At 31.5% G+C, this 23760-nt stretch overlaps 1 protein-coding gene across 1 annotated transcript; it reads right to left on the bottom strand.

The window, feature by feature from the left end:
• Positions 1-1588: 1588 nt before the first annotated feature.
• Positions 1589-12290, bottom strand: LOC101263465 (CDPK-related kinase 3). Its single transcript, XM_004229971.5, has 11 exons — positions 11199-12290; positions 6509-6639; positions 6270-6311; positions 6078-6186; positions 5906-5984; positions 4244-4540; positions 3725-3834; positions 2563-2670; positions 2358-2420; positions 1925-2092; positions 1589-1860 (listed from the first exon to the last, which is right to left on the bottom strand). Exons 1-11 carry the CDS (start codon positions 11724-11726, stop codon positions 1726-1728), a joined length of 1770 nt encoding a protein of 589 aa, XP_004230019.1. The 5' UTR covers positions 11727-12290; the 3' UTR covers positions 1589-1725.
• Positions 12291-23760: the final 11470 nt, after the last annotated feature.

Below are 23760 nucleotides of genomic sequence, written 5' to 3' on the forward strand. Positions count from 1 at the left end.
TTTTACTTTATTTTTTAAAAAAATTGATTTGTTTTTTTAGAACGTCTTTTTCTGTACTTATTACAGTTTGGCAGACACCTCCACGGAATTTAAAGCACTACAGTCTACCTCCATTTTTAATTCCAACACCTTGTTTGGATGATCGTATGGTATTATAGTTTCCGTATAATATTTAATTATATATTTTTTAATAACGAAAAATTTTATTTTATGTACGATGTGATCACATTATTATCTTATTATTATTATTTTTTTAATTTTTATTTATTACTTTTTTTGTTTAAAAAAAGACCTAGTTTAACTTGAAACGGTGTTAAAAAAAAGAAGATTTGTTAAACTTGTGATTCTAAATTAAAGTAATGTCAAATGCACTTAAATATCTTTTAATCTTGTGATCTTAAACATACCACGTGAAAAATTAAAGTTAATGTGTTATCAAAAAAGAAAAGAATCATTCTTTTTGAAACAAACTAAAAAAGAAATATGATCATTTTTTTGAAAATGAAGAGAGTAATATTTCATAATCATATTTTATCTTTTATTCCACTTTTTCACAGTAGCCCTATTATGTATTCAATCTTTTTTTAGATTTGTCATTTACTTATGAATATGTAATATTATATAACAATAGAGAACAATATAATCTATCAATTTATTAATATAAAAAATCATATAATAATACATATGAAACGATACATATCAATCACTCAAAAATAAAGTGTGAAATTAGAAGAAAACTACATTCATATCTGGTTTAAAAAAGAGGAATTGTCTACCTAACATGATCTAGAACGTAGAGGGGTGATGTGAAGCATGTGGCATGTTAATCAAACACCAGGAAATTGACCTTCTTCAAAATAATTTTAGAAACTAATTAAATGTTTTGCTGTTTTAAATGTATAAAATTAAAATAAAACATTTTTTATTTTCTTATAAAATAAGACTAAAATAGGAGGGTCGCGTTGCTTTCATGGGGTCCATTGGCTTTTGGTGGACGGCAAGCAGCAGCCGCTGCCGTCTTTAAAAAGTAACACAACGTATTCATCACTTCCAATTAAGACATAAACCAAATGATAAGAAAATAAAGAGAGGAAAAAACACGTTGACAAATATTAATAAATACTAGTCGTTCTAATTTATGTAACATAATTTCAATCCATAAATAAAATATTGTGAACTTAAACCTGTCGTAACAATCGTAGCCCTATCTTATTATAAGAAAATTCTCATTATTCAAATTCAAAATGGTCAAACGGACTAAAATATAAATTGTGGGGACTTGACTTAGGCTAGGTTACATTGTCCAAGTGACATGACAACATCACAAACTTGACAAGACCATAATTGAAGGCAACAGTGTTTGGTGGTGGTGGTAATGGCTGGAGGTAGCCTTTGTGTGATCTAATTGTGGTGGTGGGTTACGGCGATATTGGTGCTAGTGGTTAGCAGGGGTGACCGCTTTATTGTTGGAGGTGTTTAGTGACTATGATGATGGTGTGGTCACGATGATTTGACACTCGAGGCTGCCACCAAAATACAACTTGTTTTTTTTTTTAAAAAAAAAGACACAGGAAAGCAAGAGCCAAAGAAGAATAAAAAATCATCTCTGCCATATCATCACTACCTATTTTTCAATCAACAGTTAATTTCTATCACTTGCCAAACGCTATTTGAAAAGAGAGTATCTAATGATGTCTCATATATATATATTTTTTTGATGAGGAGCTAATGACGTCTCACAGGTGTACTACGAAGAGTGACACCATGCAAAAATTTTGTATATCCAAGCATGTTGAGTTTTCCATCATTTCTTATCCAATCTCTGAGAATGGAATGAGCAGTTGGACCCACATTCAACTCCTGCATAGTTAGTTATCAATCAGATTGAGAATACTAACAGCTATGGTAACAGAAAGATACCCACCCTAGCCAATTCCTCCACGGAAACATGCCGATTCCCCTCTTGCTCAAAATGCTGGAATGCCACGGCTGCAATCTGCTCCCATTCCTCGAGAGCCTCCAATTGATATGTGCTGATTGCAGCAGCACAAAACTCTTCAAAGTCCAACTTCTTATAGGACAATGCTGTCATCTGAAAGGTGAAAGGACAATAAAGCTTCAATGTTAAGTGTGTAATTGAACAATTCAAAAGAAATTTCTATGTACGGCCTGGCCACAGACAATACATCTATTGAAGCTAGCCTTTCAGTAGTAAAATGGCTGGATCACATGCTACATTATTCCGAGATGAAAGCAGGCTACACTATATCAAGCCACTGGAGCTAAATCTCACATATACAGTAGAAAATAGTTTGAACTTGACTTTTGACTGATTCTAAAGATCCGATGAATCTTACCGCATTCAGAATATCATGCACCCTCGACTCCCTCATAGCTTCAGTAGCATTTCCTAAAAGAGCCTGCGGTTTCACAACAGTTTGTAACTTCTGATTTCACAATTGACAGAGATAGACTTCTCTCATATTTGAACAGTTCAGTCTTAAATGTCTTAATTCTAATTATTTAGAAAAAGATGAATAGAGAAGTTGTCAAGATACTAACCAATCTGAAGTTCTCAATCGAGACACGACCATCTTGACTAGGTTCCAGAAGCATAAATTGAGCTCTTAGGTAAACCAGTTCATCTTCCGTTAAAGCTTTAGAAAGAGCCTGAACACATAAAGTCGCAAATAGTACTTCAAAACTTAGCATATTGTTACACTGACTATTCATTCTAATCATACTAAATTTGCACATCAGAAGAGCAAATCCATCCATGAAGAAACAGCACCAAAATAAACAAATTCATCAAATAAACGACACTACCATATCATAAATCACTAAGAAGATTACTATTATAACAGGGTAAACCATGAGACTGATTAAAGGTGAGAAGAAAATGAAATTTTCATGCAACATCTATAAGTAATAATCAAACAAATGCCAAATAATTACACTCTGGGGCACAGAGCAAAGAGAACCGTCTATTTTTTTGAACAGGTAGCATCTAAAGAGAACCGTCTACTAATCGACCACTAACCAGATTGCTAGAATGGAGTCTTCATTTTCTATCAAGTGTAAACGAGAAAAGCTCTAAAGCAAATCAATGGAAGAACTCAAAGGTAATAATATGGTGACACGAAGGCCCTCCACATATTATCCGATTGATGTTTAAAATGCAAGAGTGTATACAAGGAGGAAAGTTGGACACCAGCAGAAATTTTTCGAAGTGAATGGCCAGATAAGCATACCAACTGTAGACTTGCAGGTCGAGTTATCTATAGCTTGAATGAGAGCCAAAAGTTGAATGTGTAGTAATAAAAAAGAAGAAGAGAGCCAAAAGTAGAATGTGCAGTTATAAAAAGATACTAACTTGGATACCCACCATGCCAACTGCATTATCATATTTGTCAGTACCTGATTTGGTTTTACAAATACTCTTTTTTTTAATGAAATTTCTACTTTTTTGTTTTCCATCAGCCATCGTTTGCTCTTCTGGACTACCAAAAGCTTCAGTAATCACAGGAATCTAGTCTTCCAAAACCTAACTCCCCCAGAATGAAAACCTTCTATATAGGGTCATTAATTATTCCAGATGAATGCCACTATTTTCTTAATTCGAGAATACAGTTCAACTACAAGATGTATTTTGAATGTTATGGTTGTCATGCTATAACTGTCAAACAAGGACAAGGAAAAACAGGAGAAAAAGAAAACATCATACCTTTAGTGCTGCACGTTTGAGAGGTGTAGCATGCAGATATGACTTCACCAACTTATAGACAAATATATCCAAAGGAATAGGATGGCTTTCACTGCGCAACCATGGATGCGCTGTAATTGGAAAAATCTGTATTAGTTTATACTTCTACAAGAAAGTGTGTGTATGGGCATAACGAACACCCAAGAAAATTTAATAGATTATGGTTTAGCCAAAAATAGAAAATAAGCAATAATAACACCACTCCCACCGACAACCCCCACCACACTTTCAGTTCAGAAAAGCTCTTAAAGCTTACATCAAAGTACACCTTGATGGAAGTTTTTACACCAAATATATTGACCATCCTATGGAATTGAAATTAAAAGGTACATCATCCATCATATCGTACAGTGCTTCTAAGCATTCGATTTGGTCAAGCCGACCTACCACCAGGATGGAACTCTCATGTGGAAAACTAACAAGCTGAGAAGTGATAACCAATGGTCAACCAATGAATTTGTGAAGGAGTGATAAACTTACTCAAAGCTTGAGCAGCAGTCATCCTCTTACGATAGTCCTTATTTAAAAGCCTCTTTACGAAGTCCTTGGCCTCGGGAGACACAGATGGCCAAGGCAAGTCTTCAAAGTTGGGGTCAGATCTCAATACTGAGCGAAAAATCCCAGATTCAGTCCTTGCCCAGAATGGTCTGCTTCCACATAACAAAATGTAGGTAATCACCCCAATACTCCAGATGTCTGCTTCCAAACTGTAAGATCTGTGGAGAACTTCTGGTGCCACATAGTATGCACTTCCCACAATATCGTTAAGTCTCTCATCTGCAAAACCCCAAATGTAGGTCGAAAAATATTAGGCTTGTGGGTTGATCAAAACATGGGTCCTTTGAAAATAATACACACCAATAGAACTTCTCAATTAACCACATATTAACCACAAGGAGTTAAAAGAGTTTGTAGGTAACCAAACTGTAGCTGTGGCAACAAAGTTTCTTAAATCACTAATACCATTGCCCATGACTTTTTTGTTATAAGAAATAACCATTGCCGATGTCTTGTTTCGTTCTCTCTCTGTTTTAGGGGGTGGAGGATTAAGCACCAGAAGCCAAGTTGTGTTCTTTAGTTGTTTCACACTTCTACTCCAGTACGACACCATGATAGCAGAACAAGGATTGTTTCTTCATAGCTCATCATTTATGCTGTATTATACCAAATTCATTTCGATACAAAACAAGCAGACAAATACTAGCAATTCATTTCTGAACAAATCATGAAGCCAATGAAACATTCAACTATAAATCTTAACGGTAGTTTACTCCAAGTATATAGAGAACAAACTAATAGCTCGACACCGATAACTTAATGTGAAAAGAATTAAGAACTACTACTACAGCCATGGCTCAATACAAAACTAATTGTCGTTAGCTGTTTGAACTGCCTAAATATATATGCTCTACTTTACAAGTTACCTAAAACTATGAATTCTCTAATTCTCAACTACCCTTACGCTATCATACAATCTCTTATGAAACTAAAAAAAGACTTTATCAAACCCAGATCTAATGTGACTATCACTTATACCTAAACCTTACTTCAATCTTGTTGGAATCGCCTATGCAGATACTCTGTTTTCACTGTGTTCTGCTGTTCACCAAGTCCACATGAACTCCAACAGATTGTTGGTCTGTTGCAGCAAAGTCTACCTTGTCTCACTGTAACAACTTCAATCTTCCTGGTGCCACACCTTCCTATTCACATCAAGTGAGAAGGAAGAACTGGTTTAAAAAGGAATTCTGTTCGCAGGAACAGTTTGTATGGCTCTAAAGAAGCTTTATACAATGCCCAAATGCAGCCAAAAAAGTCACTACGTGAGAAAAAGACAACCATATTGTGGAGAAGATCTAGTAGTCCTCTAGATTAAGTGCTACTGACTCGAGTGACTTCATACATAATTAACTAGGTAAACTAGTAGAAATCACCATACACACAGAGCATCAGAAGCCTAATTGATACATATGGCCCAGAGGCAATGATGTGTCCTCTCATTCTTCCAAGCATGTTAAAATTTCAATCATAAGTCACATGCAACAATAACCCCCCATTGCAAAAAATGACATCCATAACTTGGAACAGAATACTTGTATAGTAGCTCATACAGATTTTAAGAAAGCGTGATAAAAAAGTTACCTGGTCTTATAAAGTCAGAAAGACCAAAATCAATGAGCTTCATATCAGCATCTTCATCTCGGGAGGTGAAAAGGAAATTCTGTGATGAAGGCAAATGAGAAGGAATTGTTAACTACAATATCACAAGGAAGAAATTACAGTTTTCATAGAGAGCAAAATAACAACTACAAACCTCAGGCTTCAGGTCACGGTGGACAACACCTTGGAGATGACAAAATGCAACTACGTTTAGAATTTGAACAATAATAAGTTTGGCATCATCCTCTGAATATTTACCACCTCTGCATAGAATCATAGAACATTGAAATACAAGTTACAAGCAATCAAAGAAGGTTATTTAGTTTATGAAGATTATTCCATTTACCTTGACAATATTCTGTCAAGCAATTCTCCTCCTTCACACAATCTGCATATTCAAAAGTTAAAAAGAACATAAGGGACAAAGCTATACTAGTGGGAGGAGAATATTATCTGCGCATTTACTTAATTCTGGCAGATCTTGAAATAATTTGAGGTTTGGCATTGGTTACAAAAATCAGCTTATGAGAAGTAAAACGAAATATATAAAAACTGCCAAAATTAAATGGGAATTGAAGCACATACTCCATTGCTATGTACACATTATTAGCATCCTCACAACCATCGTGAAACTTCACGAGATGTTTGTGGCCTGATAGAGCCCTCAAAATCTTCACTTCACGTCGCACATCTTCGATGGAGACCGCAGTTGTCATCTGGACATAAAATTTGAACATCATTCAGTAAGTCAACAATCACTGGGTAACAAGCAGCATTATGCAAGACTGGGTATCAAATAGTAGCAATGTAATCAAACTATTCAACAAAAAAATTTGTCCATTCCAAAATGCTGGATTAAAAGAATCAGACCAAATAGACTTTGCTCAGAAAATAAAACGAAGACGATGATGTTAGGCAATTCAAAAAAATAACAATGAATGCTCCACTTCGAGCTTCACAATAAAGTCTTTTCCACTTGTCATTGTAGCACATATCAACAAAAAAAAAAGAACAAGACCAGTTGGGTTTACGGTAAATAAAAACAACTCAGTAAATATTTGAAAATGTGGGAAGTAGATCTAGGTATAAAAGACAGCAAAAAGGTAAGAAATGTATGCATAATCTCAAATGAATTTAACATGACAAATTGTTTAGATAACCATTCATTTACATCGTCCACAGATGCATGAATTACAGTAATCCAGGAAATACAATTTGTGATCTTTGTGATTTCACCCGGTGAATATAAGTTATCTATGGGGCTGAGCTTACGCAATTTGACTTTGTCTTATGAATTTCAAAAATTTATATGGATTTCACAAGAAGTTTCACCTAAAAGAATTAAGACAAACGGGAAAAGAATTGGGAGAATAATTGAAGACGCGTGTATTGCACCTGAGATGCTTTATATATGCCTTTTCCTATGTAGGTTTACATTTCCCAATGTAAGACACTTACACTCTTCTATGTTACATATACATCTAATCTATTATGAACAACCTACCAAACACTCCCCATGTTACAGGAGAACCAGGAACAATATCCTTGTTTAAGAGAACTCGCACTTCCGTTCAATTTGCATTAAATTCGGCCCAACAGATCTTTACAAGAGAATCAAGTGCCAAGTAAATAAAATTGCCTTCCCTTCTTTCAGAAACCTCTTCCAAATAAGGAAGATACTACAATTACTAGAAATTCAACCAATTTAGGAACGAGGAGATTAAACCCAGCCTTTGTACTTTCCTATATATTTTAGAATCATTTTCACCATCATAATGAAAGTAGTCATGCATCTAGACATTCACATGTAACCACTAGACTAAACCTTTACCTTGTGTCAAGAGGGGTGTGTGTGTGTGTACACACACACACAAACAAATATTTATTAAACCGAAATTCAACCTCTATATACAATGTAATTTTCCGATGAAGGGGTGTCACTTGACACTAAGGGTGGGTCCACGCAACGTTAACAATGTTGCACGCAACCTTAATGTAAAAATGGTTATATCTAGAGGAGTCCTGATATTTGCTATCCTCAAAAGCATGGATGCCACTCAATATGCAGCCACTTCCTAGTACTTTGAACAAGAGATCAATTCCAACATTAAAGTATTTCAACTAAATCGTTAAAGTTAAGTCATAAAAAAGTGAGGATACATCGCACACAAAAGTATGACCTAGTTTAGTTGTCAATGAAGCACGTAAACATTTTGGAGCCAATGACCATTTAACAATTCAGACAAACACACTTGGTGACTTCTTCCCATCGGCCTATTCGCAATATGGACAAAAAACGATAAGTGACTTCTTCTCATCTGCGCAAGTCTTGGTGTAACAAAGCGGCCCAATAACTTTTTAGCTGATACTTGTGATGTTGGGTAGTTGCTAGTACTTGGTGAAATAATTCAGGTGTGTGCAAGTTGGCCTAGATATATAGCCGGCAAACTCTAAAGCAAAGTATGGACCAAATTCAGTGTTGTCAAAGGCACGCATAAGCCCTGAAGCGAGGCTCAAAATGTGTTTAGTGCTTCGTTCCACTTAATGTGCGCTATAATGTCATCATCTAAGTTCTAACTTAATAACACCGACAACAATCACTTATAGCATTCTAACTTAAATCTCTCTTAAGTTGCTTGGACTTTTCACTTTTGGTGCCGCACCCGTGTCGCCACGACGTGGGTGTGAGTGTGGGATCCGTACCCAGTCTAGTCTATCGGTTTTGGTTACTTTGACTAAATTCAAGGGAGGAATTATGGACAAACCCAGTCTAGTCTATCGGTTTTGGTTACTTTGACTAAATTCAAGGGAGGAATTATGGACAAACTCAATGATTACAATAATTCAAACAAAAATTAAGGTGAAATTGAAGAAAATGGAATACAATGTATTAATAAATTTCTATTGTCACTCTCTTTCCTTTTATCTTTTTCCTGGATTCTCCTTTTGATCAATATTTTGTCCTCAAAATTTCGACATAATATCTCAAGGTTTTATAACTCTAATTTCAGATATTTGAATCATTTTTAGTCGAATCCTTGTAGAGTGTTCTCGAATCTTAAAGTTCTGATCATAAAGGATCCGCCCTCTAAATTTGCACCCTTATCGAACAGTCGCATCCGAGTCCGAGCAACTTATAATCTATCCTTTATATGAAAACATTACTATTTAGGGAGTCAAATAACTTTTTCTTGAAAATTGTTTCACATATTTTTTTAGTATTTTGGTTACTACTTTTGATATATATTTTAGTTAATATTTATGGTATTCTTTGTGTAGTTTATTAAAGTTTTATGAGAAAAAGAAAGCAAAGTTGATATAGGAATTGAAACCAAAAATTAGAAAGTTTGACCCTCACTGAACCCTATCATTCTTTCTGAAATGGATGGAGTATAAAAAAGACAATTCGACATAAAAATCACTAGCATACAATTCCCACAATAAATTTAAGATCAATTGATCAATACAACCATCGAGGTGGCTCAGATAGTCTAGCTTGGGAATTCCATATGAAGGCCCGACATTAGTAGCCCTACGACTACAAAAGTTGGCTTTTAGGGTTGAACTCGCCGCACGAGGCTAGCCTAGAGTGGTTTGCTTTCATAATTGATTTTCAAGCTATTACACAAGTCTTCTCAATCCATGGACCCTTTTACGCTTTAGTCTTCTCTTCTCTTTGACTTCTACTCTTCTTTTTGTTGTTTTTTGCTGGTGGGGACTCCCTCTGCGAATACTGACGGACCTTCTTACCATGGGTCAGTATTATGGAAAGACCGTCCCCACCGTCCGCAATTCTGATGGAGCAATCACGGATTAATCAGTGATTCCGATCATCCGTCGCCGCAGACGCCAGTCAGCAGCAACAATTTGCCGTCTGTGAAAGACACTCCGGCTCGATCCTCTGCCAACGGTCCTTGACCTAGCCCTTACCCTCATGGTATAGTTGGTCAAAAGCTCCCACAAATTAGTATTTTATGTTAGAGAAGATTTAGTGAAGCTTGTCATATACACTGCTCTTCTTTACAAAACAAAGAAACACACATTCCATGTGTTAGATGATTGATAAAGACTTATGTAATGCAAACCCAATTCAAGGATGAGAAAATTCGACGAGCATATTTCATGAAGGTTACCAAATAAGAAGAGAAGCAATAATTTATGAGTTTCCGAAAGAAAATTGGAAAACAGAACGTATTTATTAGGCAGGGAAAAGGTAAGAATATGGTCATGAAGTAAAGTTCCTAGTTAAGGAGAAACAAGTTGAGTAAAGTCCTGCAGAAATGAGAATATGGCTAATAAAAGCCCTAGAAGATCGATACAACCCAGGGAGAACCCAAAGCTACATAAACCCCAATTAAATCGATGTGGGACTCAAGTCCCATACTTAGCAATAGAATCATAACAAACCACCACACTCCGCATTTGTCGTCCTCGACCACTGTGAGCTAGACCATTTCTAGCCCCTGGCCAACAGTGCAATATTAGTGTCACCCTCCAAGACACAGACACGAAGGGCGATGGGTGGAGAGCCCAAAGGCTATATAAGCCCCACATCAGCTCGCCGATGTGAGACTCAAGTCCCATGCCTTGGAATAAAATCAGAACAAAAATCTAACCAATTATTTGGTTTTAAATTGGTTTAATCAACAGACCATACACAATATCATTCTTAGTATTTTAGTTAAAATAAAAACTATGTCGGCAAAGAATGAGTTCAATAGTGGATTATAGAATTTAAAAGGGTGCAATTACATCTTCTTCAATGTTTCCACCTTCATTTCTCGGTAAGTATTTCCTTCATAACATGTTATACCTCATTCATCTAGGAGTAGTAGACGAGGACAAGGTAGATATGTCTAAAACCAAATTAAAACATAGAAACAGGGGCAGAACCAAGGTTAGGAGTTTGGGGGTTTACATGCTAATATACATATAGGAGTATTTATTTAATTTTGTTGTGCAAATATAGGGTCTATAAAAAAGCTAGTGGGTTCGGACGTTTGGGGGTTTACATGCTAATATACATATAGGAGTATTTATTTAATTTTGTTGTGCAAATATAGGGTCTATAAAAAAGCTAGTGGGTTCGTCCGAACCCATGAAGCCCCACCTAGCTCCGCCTCTGCATAAAAATACATGCGAAAGATAATCTGTTGTTGTAGGTTACAGCAACTTTAATGGATTTACACAAGCAGTATGCATAAAAACAATGGAGCATAATTGACAAGTTTAATGCTTTTTCAAACAGGAAGCAACAAAGAAATGAAAAAACTACCTTGGTTTTGGAGATGATTTTGACAGCAACAGGCAAATCCTTAAGTTCTCCTTTCTTTCCCACAGCATGACAGGTGTGACCAAAATGCCCACGGCCGATCTCTTTCCCCAACTCAAACTTGGCCCCGAAATTCTTGTTGTAACCAAAATTCTTGTCCAAGGACTGTTCAGGTTCAGGTGTATCATCCTCAGGAATCGGCCCCTCGGCGGGCGGCTTGGCATGGCCAAATCGCTTGGCAAGGGACGCCTTTATGTGCTTAGCTGGAGACGGCGGAGGAAACGGCCGTTTGAAGAACCTTCTAGGCGTGGACCTAGCAGGTGAGGGCGTCACACCAACTACCCCATGAGGGTAAGGACTCGGCCAAGGACTGTTGGCCGAGGATCGAGCCGGTGTGTTTTTGACCGACGGCAAATTGTTGCTGCTGACTGGCGTCTGCTGCAACGGATGATCGGAATCACCGATTACATCGGTGATTGGTCCGTCAGCATCCCGGACGGTGGGGACCGTCTTTCCATAACACTGACCCATGGTAAGAAGGTCAGTCAGTAGTCGCAGAAGGAGTCCCCACCAGCGAAAAGAAGAGATAGAAGTCAAAGAGAGGAGACGACTAAAGCGCTAAAGAGTCCAGATCGAGAAGAAGAAACAGAGAGACAGGGCAAAGAGAGAAGGATCTGCGGCGAGAAAACGATAAAAAAAGAGAATGAAAAGGAGAGGAGGAGGCAGTCAGAGTCAGAGTCAGAATCAGAAAAAGAGAGTGTATGTGTGTGTATATATATAATGGAGAAGAAGAAGAAAAAAAGAGAATTTGAAAATGGTCAAATTGGAAGAGATGCGCGTAATCTGTGATTTTATTTGTATGAAAGACAAGCCCAGATGTTGTTCCATTCATCATCTTCCGCCCCACAATTTAGCTCTTTCTTGCGGCTTTGTCCTTTTTTCAAATTTCCCCTCTTCCATTTTCCTACTAATTCAACGCTACTTTTTTTTATTCTATTTTATTTCTTGTCTGAAATTCGGAGCTGATTAACTCCTCTCTTCCATTTTGAATTTTTTTATTTCCTTGCAAATTAATGAAATTACTCTATTTAATATTCTTTTCATTTTAATTTAGTTATTAATGTAGATTTGACATATAATTTTAAAAAAATATTGACTTTGTGGTCTTAAATTAAAAATAGCAAAATACAATAAATGTTTTTTAACCTTCTAGTCAAATGTTCTTCTTTCGCGGAGTTAATAACTTTGACTCAACTATTAACTATTTTCACATAAAGTCACTCAATTTTGATTTTCAATTTAAATGTCATTCAATTATGATTTTTTTTGCACAGAATGTCACTCAATTTATTTAATTTTTTTTCTTACTAAAATTTGTTGAAATGTAGTTTTTGTTTTAATCATAATTTTAAGAACAAAATATATATTCATTTAGTGACCCACCCCATTTAATCCGACCTGATAGGTTTTAATCGACACCGTTTCGTTGAAAAATTATATTGTATGCACTCTTTGACTTCTTCTTGAATCTACATCGTTATTTGACGCTCTTAAATTAAAATTCTGACTTCACTGCTCATCAAAGCTGGATCTAATTTGTTAACCTTAATATGTTTCCTATTTGATTCAATCTATGAACCTCAATTTGTGACTAAAGCATGTGAGGTAGCTGACTCTCGAGGATTATGTAATATACCAACACAGTGAATTTGATGAATGATCGATTGTTTTGTAACCTTCAATGGTTACTAATTCTTACCGATTGAATTACAATAACTTTAAACCGTGATAGAATCAACTCAATTAAAGACTAATTTTAATAGATACTTTTTGTTAGAAGTAGAATGTTTTGGTTGTATTGGCATTTAGATGATTGGGAGGGAGAAGAAATGTAGTGTGTGTGTGTGTGTGTATAGGTAAGAAATGATGTGATAGTTTGGTCGGATTCTCTATCAACCCTATTTTTGTGGCCTTATCTGTCTCGACAAAACACAAGAAAATTGCCAATTTTTGGATCCAATTGTCTTTTCATTTCTTTGCCTACGTGCATCAAATACTTATTCAAATATAAATTACTCTTCTAACAAGGACAACTACTTTATAAAATAATACTATTGACTAATTATATATAGTATTATTTTATAGTACTACCTTCTTCTTCTTTTTTTCCCACGCTTTTATTTATATATGTAATAATTATATTTAATATTTTAAATTTGCTAACTCAATTATCTTGAATATTCCTAAAAGCTTAATGAAATAATTGTGATTACTATATTCAAATAGTTTGAATTTATTATTGATGTTGATCTTTTAAAGAAAGTATTAGATAATTTGTCTATTCAAAATTATACGTGAGTAACATTTTCTATTCTTATTTTATTTCTCTTATTGTTTGTGGAGTTGTTATAATTTTATTTAATATGGGAGATACTTTCTTGCAATTTATTACCTTGTTTATTCTAAGATTAGATAAATACATCAAAAATATTATCCCACATAAGCATTCATTGTATAAAGGCTATATAGAAATTTAAAATTGTCCTTAACTACTCCAACCATTACTATAAAATGTTGATTTGTTTTTCGGCTTTTAATTTAATTTTCCTATATATATATATATATATATATATATATATATATATATATACATATACATATTCCCAATATATTTTGTGGCAATGACATTTTTCTCCCAGAACTGAGCTTATTTTAGTCAAATTTTTGTTTGAGTCACGACTATTTAGACTGAAAAACCAAGGTGTTTGAATATCAATGGGCAAATCAAATTCATAAGTGTGAGAAAAATGAATTTTAAATTTAATTTAGTCCAGAAAATAAATTTAGTGGTGAATATTGTACTGAAATTAGAATTAAGCTAAAACGTTGATGTAAGACTCTTTCATAACTATCTAAATATTCATGATTGAACATTTAAATAGTGAATAATTTATTATGAACGACAACAATAGCAAACAAAAATTAGGAAGGTTACTATTTTGATATCGGATGAATAAATAAATGTTAAATCTAGCTTAATTTTTAAAATTAAGTAGCTTAGAAAGTAAAAATTTTTCAATTACATGATTAAAGAGATCAACATAACTTATCATGTGAAGTATTTAAATGTCAGTTCAAAAAGAAGAAAAATTGATTATTGAGTAAAAAATATTATACTCTATTATTTAAATAAAAAATTTAAAATATTAAAATTTAACGAGAAAATTGTGATTCATCATTACTAAGTATTATGATATTGCGAATTACTAATGTTTAACTTGATTAAGGATATAACAAGATAACTACTACATTTTTCTCCTCATTTAATACTTTCATTAATTTCGAATTGCAACCTAATTAAGAGGGATTTTATGTGTAGCATCATTTGTACATAGCTTCTTCCTTCTTATTCTTTATTTTAGAAAAAATGAAATTTTTACTCCGCTAACAATTTTAATGATAGATATTTTTATTTAAAAAAAAATCTTATAAAAAAGACATAAAATTAAAAACAAAACATAAAGGGTTAAGAAATCATTTCTCCCTCTGACAAGTTACAAGAATAACGATATATTGAGGAAAAAATTGTGATAAATTCGAATTTTTTTATGTGAGTAAGATGTTATCTAATAAAGTGGCTCAACAAACTAGATACTCTATCAATTAAATACTCCACTTATTTAACTAAAATGTATTTTTCAAGACCCATAAATATATATATTTAATATGATATACCAGCTATTAACTTCCTTACACTTTAAGCGTAAAAGTTTAAGTTATTTGCATTTTTATTGAACATAATATTTTAATTTTAATTTTTTTTGGATGGTAAGATAATATATATAAAACATTAGTGAATTACAGAGTTAGGAGGCCTATTGGCCTATACATTGTTGCCATAGTTGGCTAAAACATAATATTTTCATCAAGAATTTTTCTCTTTCTAGTTTTGTTAGATTTATTTTGAGTCAGTTCGAATTAACTTTAAAAAAAAATTATAAAGTTAAAATTAACTGGGTTTAAAGTCAAAAAATAAATAATAAGGGGAAATATTTTTTGATCTTTAAACTTATTTAAAGTCATTTTTAACTTATTTTAAGTTTTTTTTATTATGTTTGTCAAGTACTTCCAAAAGTCAAAAAATGACTTAAAAGTATGTCTGATCAATTTTTAAATAGGTTTGACCAAATTTATTTTAAAATAATATTTTTTAAATAATTAATCTGCCTTTTAAAATTAAGTATATTAAATCTTAACTTTGGTTTTTAAACTTATTTTAAGTCATTTTTGATTTATTTTGAGTTTTTTTTTTAATATTTATCAAATATTTCCAAAAATAAAAATGACTTTAAAGTAGGTCTAACAAAATTTTAAATAGATTTGACCAAAATTATCTTAAAATAACATTTTAAAATAACTAATCAGTCTTTTGAAATTAAGATTTAATATACTTAATTTAATTAAGATTTAATATACTTAATTTTGGATACACCTCATTGGAGTGTAAGTGGAGAAATTTTCATGACACGAGAGGTGTAAGTGTTTGTTTTAAAATATACTCCGGTAATTGTGTCATATTATAAGGTGTTTAATGTAATTAACTCTATTTAAAATAACAAAATCAAGTTCAGATTATATGAAAATTTGACCATTTGGATTTATTTTTTACTTTCTAGAAAAGAACTATTTTGATTTTGATGTGTGCTTAACCTTTGAGCTATAAATTATGACGTGATAATATTCAAGGCAGAATTTGAAATATTTCTGTATATAAACATCACGACGCAACAGGTAATAATAATAATAATAATAATAATAATGTTTATAATAGTAATTATAAAGTCAATTACACGATTGACATAATATTAAGATCAAGAATGCAAATCTTGCGATGCATCCAAAATAGGGATAATTTCATATTTGGTCCTTTAGTTATTGTTGATTTTTTATTTTACTCCTTTTAATATTTGCATAAGCATATTTTTCTTCAATTAATCAAAAAACATGTATATGTGATCCATTTATATAAGAAAATATATGATCTTTAGATTACTTAACGGGTGAGTTAATACTTAATAGATTTGTGAAAATTCGTGATTTGTAAGAATAGAAGTACAAATATCAATTGATCAGAGGTTGAATGTGCTTATCAAAAATTCCAAGGAATAAAATTTGAATTTAATGATACTCGAAGAGACTAAACGTGCTAATAATCTTTCAAAAATATATGTCAAGTGATTAATATTTTTGTTTTTGCTGAATAAAATTAAGGATGGTTATATTACAATGTCTATAGGTAATTTAATTTACAAAATAGCCAACAAAAGTGTATGCTTCGTTGCTTTGTATATTTAAGTATAATGTTATTTATACTATACATATAATTTACAGTACACAGACATGTGATATATATAATTAATATATACATTTTATATATTTCGATCAAGTTAATTAATCAGTTTGATCGAACTATACATATTACTAAGTTTCCACAAAATAACAAATTCTAATTTAAAATAAATGTATAACTATCATGAATCAATCTAGAGCTTGTTGAAAAAATAGCCTCTTTTTTTTGGGGGGGTATAGTGAATAGGCCAACGAGAATATGAATCATCTATTTTATTTCACTGTTATCTCTCTACAATGAAAATGAAAGATATTACGGTCACCATATTTATTCATTCTTTTTTGTTTTGAGTTTTTGGTGCATTTGTTCTTCTTTATCATCCAAAAGAAATCGCCAAAAATATATATTTAATCTGACTTTCACAGAGTATATTTTATGTATGATAAGTGTATCCATAAAAATGTATTGTACTTTACAGGGAAAAAATTATATATATACTAGCAAATTAATAACCTAAAATAAATGAAGTAGCTAGGATTTGATTTAATTGTGCTCCATAGCAAACGTTTGCAAAAAATTGTCAGGCGCCTCTTTCCTAAATATCTCGCTAGTCACTCTCTTCTAATCTCTCGCTCGCTTCCTCACTTTTTATACAAACACAAGTGTATAAAAATTGTTTCCAATTGTATAAAGCAAAGAAAATTGTATAAATACATATATTTTTGTTCCCCTCTCTCCCCTCTTCCAGATCTCGCTCGCCACTCTCCCAAATCTCGCTCGCCACCCTCGCCTTTCTCACTTATACAAACAGAAGCGAAATGTATAAATTGCATTTCCGTTTGTATAGAACGTGAGAAAATTTTATATACACATGCAAGTACATATATTTTCGTACTATACACTTATAATTATACAATAAAAATACTCCCCTGCCCAGTTTCTTTTGCCTTTCACTCTTTCTCGTTTTATACAATTTTCAAATTGTATCTAATTTCTCCTTTTCTCGTTTTATACAATTCGATTCAATTGTATATTCCTTGTCAAGTCTTGTCTTTCTCTCTTTCTCATTTTAAACAAATTCAAATTGTATATAATCGTTCTATATACTTTTAATAATACAATTCATTTTATATACTTCATTTTTATACAGTTCTCTGTCCAAGTGTTTTTTTCTTTCTTGTTTATGCACTTCGTTTTATACAATTTGCTTCAATTGTATATATATATAGCGAATTATACAGTTTCTATGTTTGCTATGAAGCGCAATTATGCAAACTTTACTATAACATACAAATATGAATTTTTTATTTGCTATATGTGCAAGTTGCCCTACTTAATATTCCCTTTGAAGTACAACTGATGTAGCCAAAGTGTATATTCAATGTATCTTATATGTATTCAGATAAGGTTAGTGAATATAAATTGAGTATACATTAAAGATATATAAGATATATTTAATGGGTGTAACTATTTTGGTCATCCCTAACTTATGACGTTTCAGTTTATAAAAACTTCTGATTTGATCAACTCTAAGTATTATTTTTACTATTTAAATTTATCTTTTTTTTTAATCTTCAAAAATATTTTCTTAATAGAACTTTTCAACTTCCTTTTCACTCCATATTCATCGTTCATCCATTTGTTTGCAAGAAAAATATTTAACGTTATAACTTTTTTCCAAAACAACAAGGGTACTTTATTCATTTTTACAAATGAAAAACGAGCTTGTTAGCAATTTTTATCTAATATGCAAGAATCTATTATGATTGATTTTTTACTTATATATATAAGCCAAAAGCTATAGGCTAAAAATTTCAAACTTACGACTTTTGATATATTTATTTTTTCATTTTTGCTCTAAACCAAGTGCTTATAAGCACCTTTTAAATTATTCAGACATTTTAAAAGTACTTTAGTATTATCTTATCTTTAAAACATTTAAAATAAATCAATTTAATACTTCTATTCAAACACGTAACAATTATAAAATTAGTTTCAAACACTTAAAAACATTTTTCAATACTCTAAGCATAATCAATCAATGTTTCGGAGAGAGAAATTAATAAGAGATGCAATATTTATATCAGTAACTCCGCAAAACTCTGTCCAAATCCCTGACATGTAATTTGCCTAAATTTTTTAAGTTAAATGAATGTTGTAAAACAGGTTCACATGACTTGACTAAATTAAGAATTGTTCCAATAATTTCATGGATCAGAACTAAAGAATATCTATAATGTTTTAATAATTAAGTAGATTAACATATTATATTATATTATAATATAAGTGGAAAACATTCTGCACAGGTCTTCTTCGATCGAGTTTTATACAGAAGTCAACATTATGTGCCTTCAATTAACCAAAAAGGAATTAAAAAGTTCACGTAGTTCCAAAGTTATCTTTGAAAGTTAATTTTTTGCTTACACTTTTAGCTTAATCAATTCTGGATCTGCTTTTTGCCCCTTCTTTTGACCCTATTAAGGCAAAGTTCATAAATATATTTGTACCATTTCTCGATTTGTGTTGTATCCTTTCAATTTTATGGGATATTCCCTAAGGATTTGGTTGAGAATCCCATTAATAATTGACTATATTGTTAGGGGTTACGTAATAATCACACCTACTTTAATTTCCCAACCCCTCAAATATTTTCTTCCTTTTATCAATTTCAACATTCATATATATTGTTGACGCATTGTTTTTCCTTTTTGGTGCGTGTTTAGAGTAGCTTCAAAGGGACTTTTTTATCCAAACGTCCTCTTTAGCTCCTTTTCAAATAAAAGTTCATGACTTGTTTGTAACGTTATGGAACAAGGCACGCATCAGCATTTAAGTGTTGCTACAAGTGATGTATGATAATGATGTGAACTTACTAACGATGATTCGAAATTTATGATTTTCGTATTGAAATTTATTGATGATGACAGATATTTATAATTTTTTTTAAAATTGAATTTTATATCATATATTTGGACATAAGGTGTTATATAGATTTGTTCTAGCTAACTTATCAGAATTGTTTAAAATGCGTGCGCAAATTAGTGAATGTCAATATGTATCTCAGTCGAGTAGCATCTACACAATATTGTTTTCAGCTTTGTTCTTCCAGCATGACAATTGACATGCTTCTTTTGGAGAAAAATATCATTGTAATTGATGTCATGGCTAATTTTTATTTTTTTGGTTTAAAAATCCAAGAACAGACACCAGCCACTTATGATAACATCTCATTTGATATACACCATATATACACAATTATGGGAGGGATTACATGTTACTATTTCTGGGTCTTTATAGTCAGAATGGTCAATCTGTTTTTTAAATCTATGGCCCAAATTATTTACCAGATTATTATTTATTTTATTCACTGAACCACTATTTCTTCATCGTTAATATCATCAAAGTATATATATATATTCACTTCCAAATATATAGTTTAATTGATTATACAATAACTTTACTTTATCATTCTTCCCCTTATTGGAGATTATCAACTCATATTTACCCTAAACATTCTTCTCTAGTTGGTCCTTAAATGACTTACTAATCTATAAAATAAAGATAAAAAATATCTCACACTTAAAAGTGGAGGTACGCTCTGTGAACTTTGAATCAAATCAATATAATTATTGTGTGTTTTTTTTTAAAGAAAATGCATAAGTAGCACTCAATTTATGTCCGAAATCTCAAAGACATAATTATATTATATTAAGGTTTTATTACCTCCCTGAATTTATTTTATAAAGTATTTTCTACCTCTTTTCGGCCAACTTGGCACTATCTTCTGGGCCCGTCGCTTGCTGAATTTTTTTTCAAGCTAGTACCACCGCGTAAGTTGAGTAGAAAATTATTTATAAAATAAATCAGCCGATAATACGACCTTAATATAGTATAAATGTATCTTTAAAATTTCGAACATAAATTAATGAATACTTATGTATTTTCCCTTCCTTTTTATTTTATTTTATCGTTTTCATGTTAACATTATTTATTGGATATCATAGAAATCTGGCTTATATATATATAATTGGTAGTCATAAAAGCCCAAAAGAGTACAGAACGTAACGTGCATTGAGCATTCTAATTGATAGTAGATTTTAATTGGCATGAGAGTGAAAGAAAAAGGGTTAGTAAGACATTATTTTAAGTAAGTGTTTAGTGAAACAGAAAGATATTTTGTTGTGACATATTGGTGAAAAGATCTCCATTATAATTATGTTCATTTAAAAGAGCATGCACTAGATGTACAACATTCAAGTTATGAGGATATAATAGTCCTAAATCAACAAGAGGTCCCAAAATAAAGAGGAAGGTGACTTAATATAGAGAGTAAAAACAGAAGAAAGGGTCCCAAAAGAGACATCTCACATGCCCTCATGTGACCCTATTTTCTCAACTATTTGGGATTAATTTTTTTTTTTTTAAAAAAAAATCAACATGCCATTTAGGTTAAAACTATCATTAACATCCAATTTTCGTAATTTTGTGTCAGCTTATGATCTAAACGAATCACATATTTATTTTAGTACATATTTTTCAATGATGAGGGCACCCCAAAGATGCGATCTTAGCTTGTTTGAAAAATATAGTTTTATCGTTGTTTCAGTTTGTGTGTTTAGTTTTTTTTTTAGTTGATTTAAAAAGAAAACATATTTTTTAAAATAATTTTAATTTCAACTTCACACATAACATGTTTAAGGTCACAAGATCAAATGATATTTTGTTAAATTCTACGTATCTTTAGTTTAAAAGCAAAAAATCAAAAATACTTTTTACTTTGTTAAACTCCATGTCAAGTTAAGATAGGTTAATCAAATTTAAATCGCGGAGTATTTTATTTCCCATTTATTTTGAATATCCCACTACCTCTCCGTAGATTCTATACTACTTTTCTCATTAGTTGATATGTATTTATCATTATTTTCTTCAATTTTTACTGTATTTGAAGTATTTGAGCTGAAGGTCTTTCTAAAACAGTTTCTCTATCTCTATGAATTAATGATCGGATTTACTTAGTGGAATTTTATTATTGTTATTAGAAACAAGCATGTATGATTTTGGTTGATGATCGTAAAGGACAAAAAGCGAAACTTGAGTACAATTTGAAAGGGGAAGAATCCAAGTTAGCAAAGAAATAGGCATTATATTAGCTAACTAATATTAAGTATTAGTCTATAGATTTAACAAATATAGAAAAGAAAATTGTGAAGGAGAAAGTGAAAGAGGAAGTGCCAACACACTTGTCAATTGTCATTTGCCCAAATGCTTCAAATAGAAGACATTTGCATACTACTCCTTTGTCCTTTTTGCAAAACAGCAGACAACAACTGAAATTACAGATAATTAAGAATATTCATCTCTTTTATAAACTTTAATTTATATTATTCTCTCTTAGTATAATTAATTAATTAATTAATTGCGGTGCATGCCGATTAATCCCTCTAGTCCTGCTATGATAATTCCTTGTGAGTCACTTTTTATCATCTCACAAGGAATTGACTATGGATATTAATTAAATTCATAAATTGCTTTATATTATCATTTGTATTAAATAATTAAATTAGTTATTTCACACAAAAGATAAAATATTTCAAATCATAAAATATTCTTGTTATTTCATTTCATTTACTAAAGATCATAATTCAACGTAACAAAATAATTTATTTCTCTCTGGTTAATAACTAAACCTTAGAAAATAAAGCTGGCAGAAGAAATTAAACATTACACAAAATAATGTGGAGTATTTATTATTTAAGAAGAGTACAGAGTACACACACTATTAATAAGTAAAGTAAATGATAGCACTTGCTATGAGTATATTAATTATTCGAAGGTGCGATTAATGCTATTATTCCATCTATAACTATTCCCTAGCTCCTCTCTCTTATTAATTATTCTTTTCGCTTTAAATTATTTAATACAATTTTTTAATTTTAAATTTTCATATGAAATATTATAAATTATAAATAGTAAAATTTAAATTTTTTAATAATCATATCAAATTAAAATTTGTAAAATGAGAGATAAATTAAAATGGCGGGAAGTAAATTTGTGGTGCAAAGCACTTATTAGTTCAACCGCAGTTGGTTATACGATCAGTCAATGGGTGGGTCACTACTCATTTATATTATTCACGGTGTTCACACTTCTTTGATATTTGAGCTGGTTTATGTAAACCTTATTCGCCCAATCCACTCGCTTGACATTTTCTTTCGATTCTTTCCGTTTAAATAAGAATATTTTTATTTTTTTTAGTTTAGTTTAAAGTGAATTATTTTTTTGTAATATTTTAATTTTAACTTTTCACGTAATATATTTAAGACCACAAGATTAAAGGATATTTTGGTAAATTTTACATAACTTTATTTTAGAACTATAAGATTAAAAAGTGTTCTTTCTTTTGTTAAACTACATTTTTTTTAAAACGAAGGAAGTACTCCCTCCATTCGGTATTATTTGTCATAATTTTTATTTTTAGAGTCAAAGTATAAAAATTTTGATTAACATTTAAGATGTATTTTTTCATCATATTAATATGAAAAAATTGTAATTTATAGTACTTTTCATATAATTTTAAAATATGTAATTTTTTTTATTTAAAATATCAAATTAATGTGATTTAATTTAACTATAAAAATTAGTCAAATTAATTTTCGAAAAGCCTAACATGACAAATAATTCTGAACAGAGGAAATATAATATTTATTTAACACAATATATATTTAATATTAATTACTCAATACAAATTATTTTTCAAGCTTTCGAAAATTATACGTAGACTGCAAACGAGAAGATAGAGGTAGGAAAAATTGTGAATTCAAACAAATCGATTAATTTCATAGTAAATTTTGTATCTATATAATCAAATAAATATATACATATATTAACTCGTAAACAGGACGATGATGTAAATTCCTGTTATAATGAAATTTCGGACTAGTTATTAATTCTTCTAAGAAATAAATAATTTTGCTAGCATAGCAACAGTGCGTGTCTTCTCCGGCAGCTTAGTACGGCGGTGACCGTCGGTTGAAAGCAAAAAGGAGTTACTATGTAGCTGCCATTTCCAGGTCAGTTACTTCACGAGCGGAAGACACAAAGATCCAAAAAGACAGAGCATTATAATAATGTATTGTGTCCCCAACCCCTATCGCTGTCATTACAACTATTCCTATACGCTCACTTTCATGTCCATTATTTTCCCCCTCCCTCACT

Source organism: Solanum lycopersicum, chromosome 1 (genome assembly GCF_036512215.1).
Source record: "Solanum lycopersicum chromosome 1, SLM_r2.1".
In the NCBI taxonomy this organism is placed as follows: domain Eukaryota; kingdom Viridiplantae; phylum Streptophyta; class Magnoliopsida; order Solanales; family Solanaceae; genus Solanum; species Solanum lycopersicum.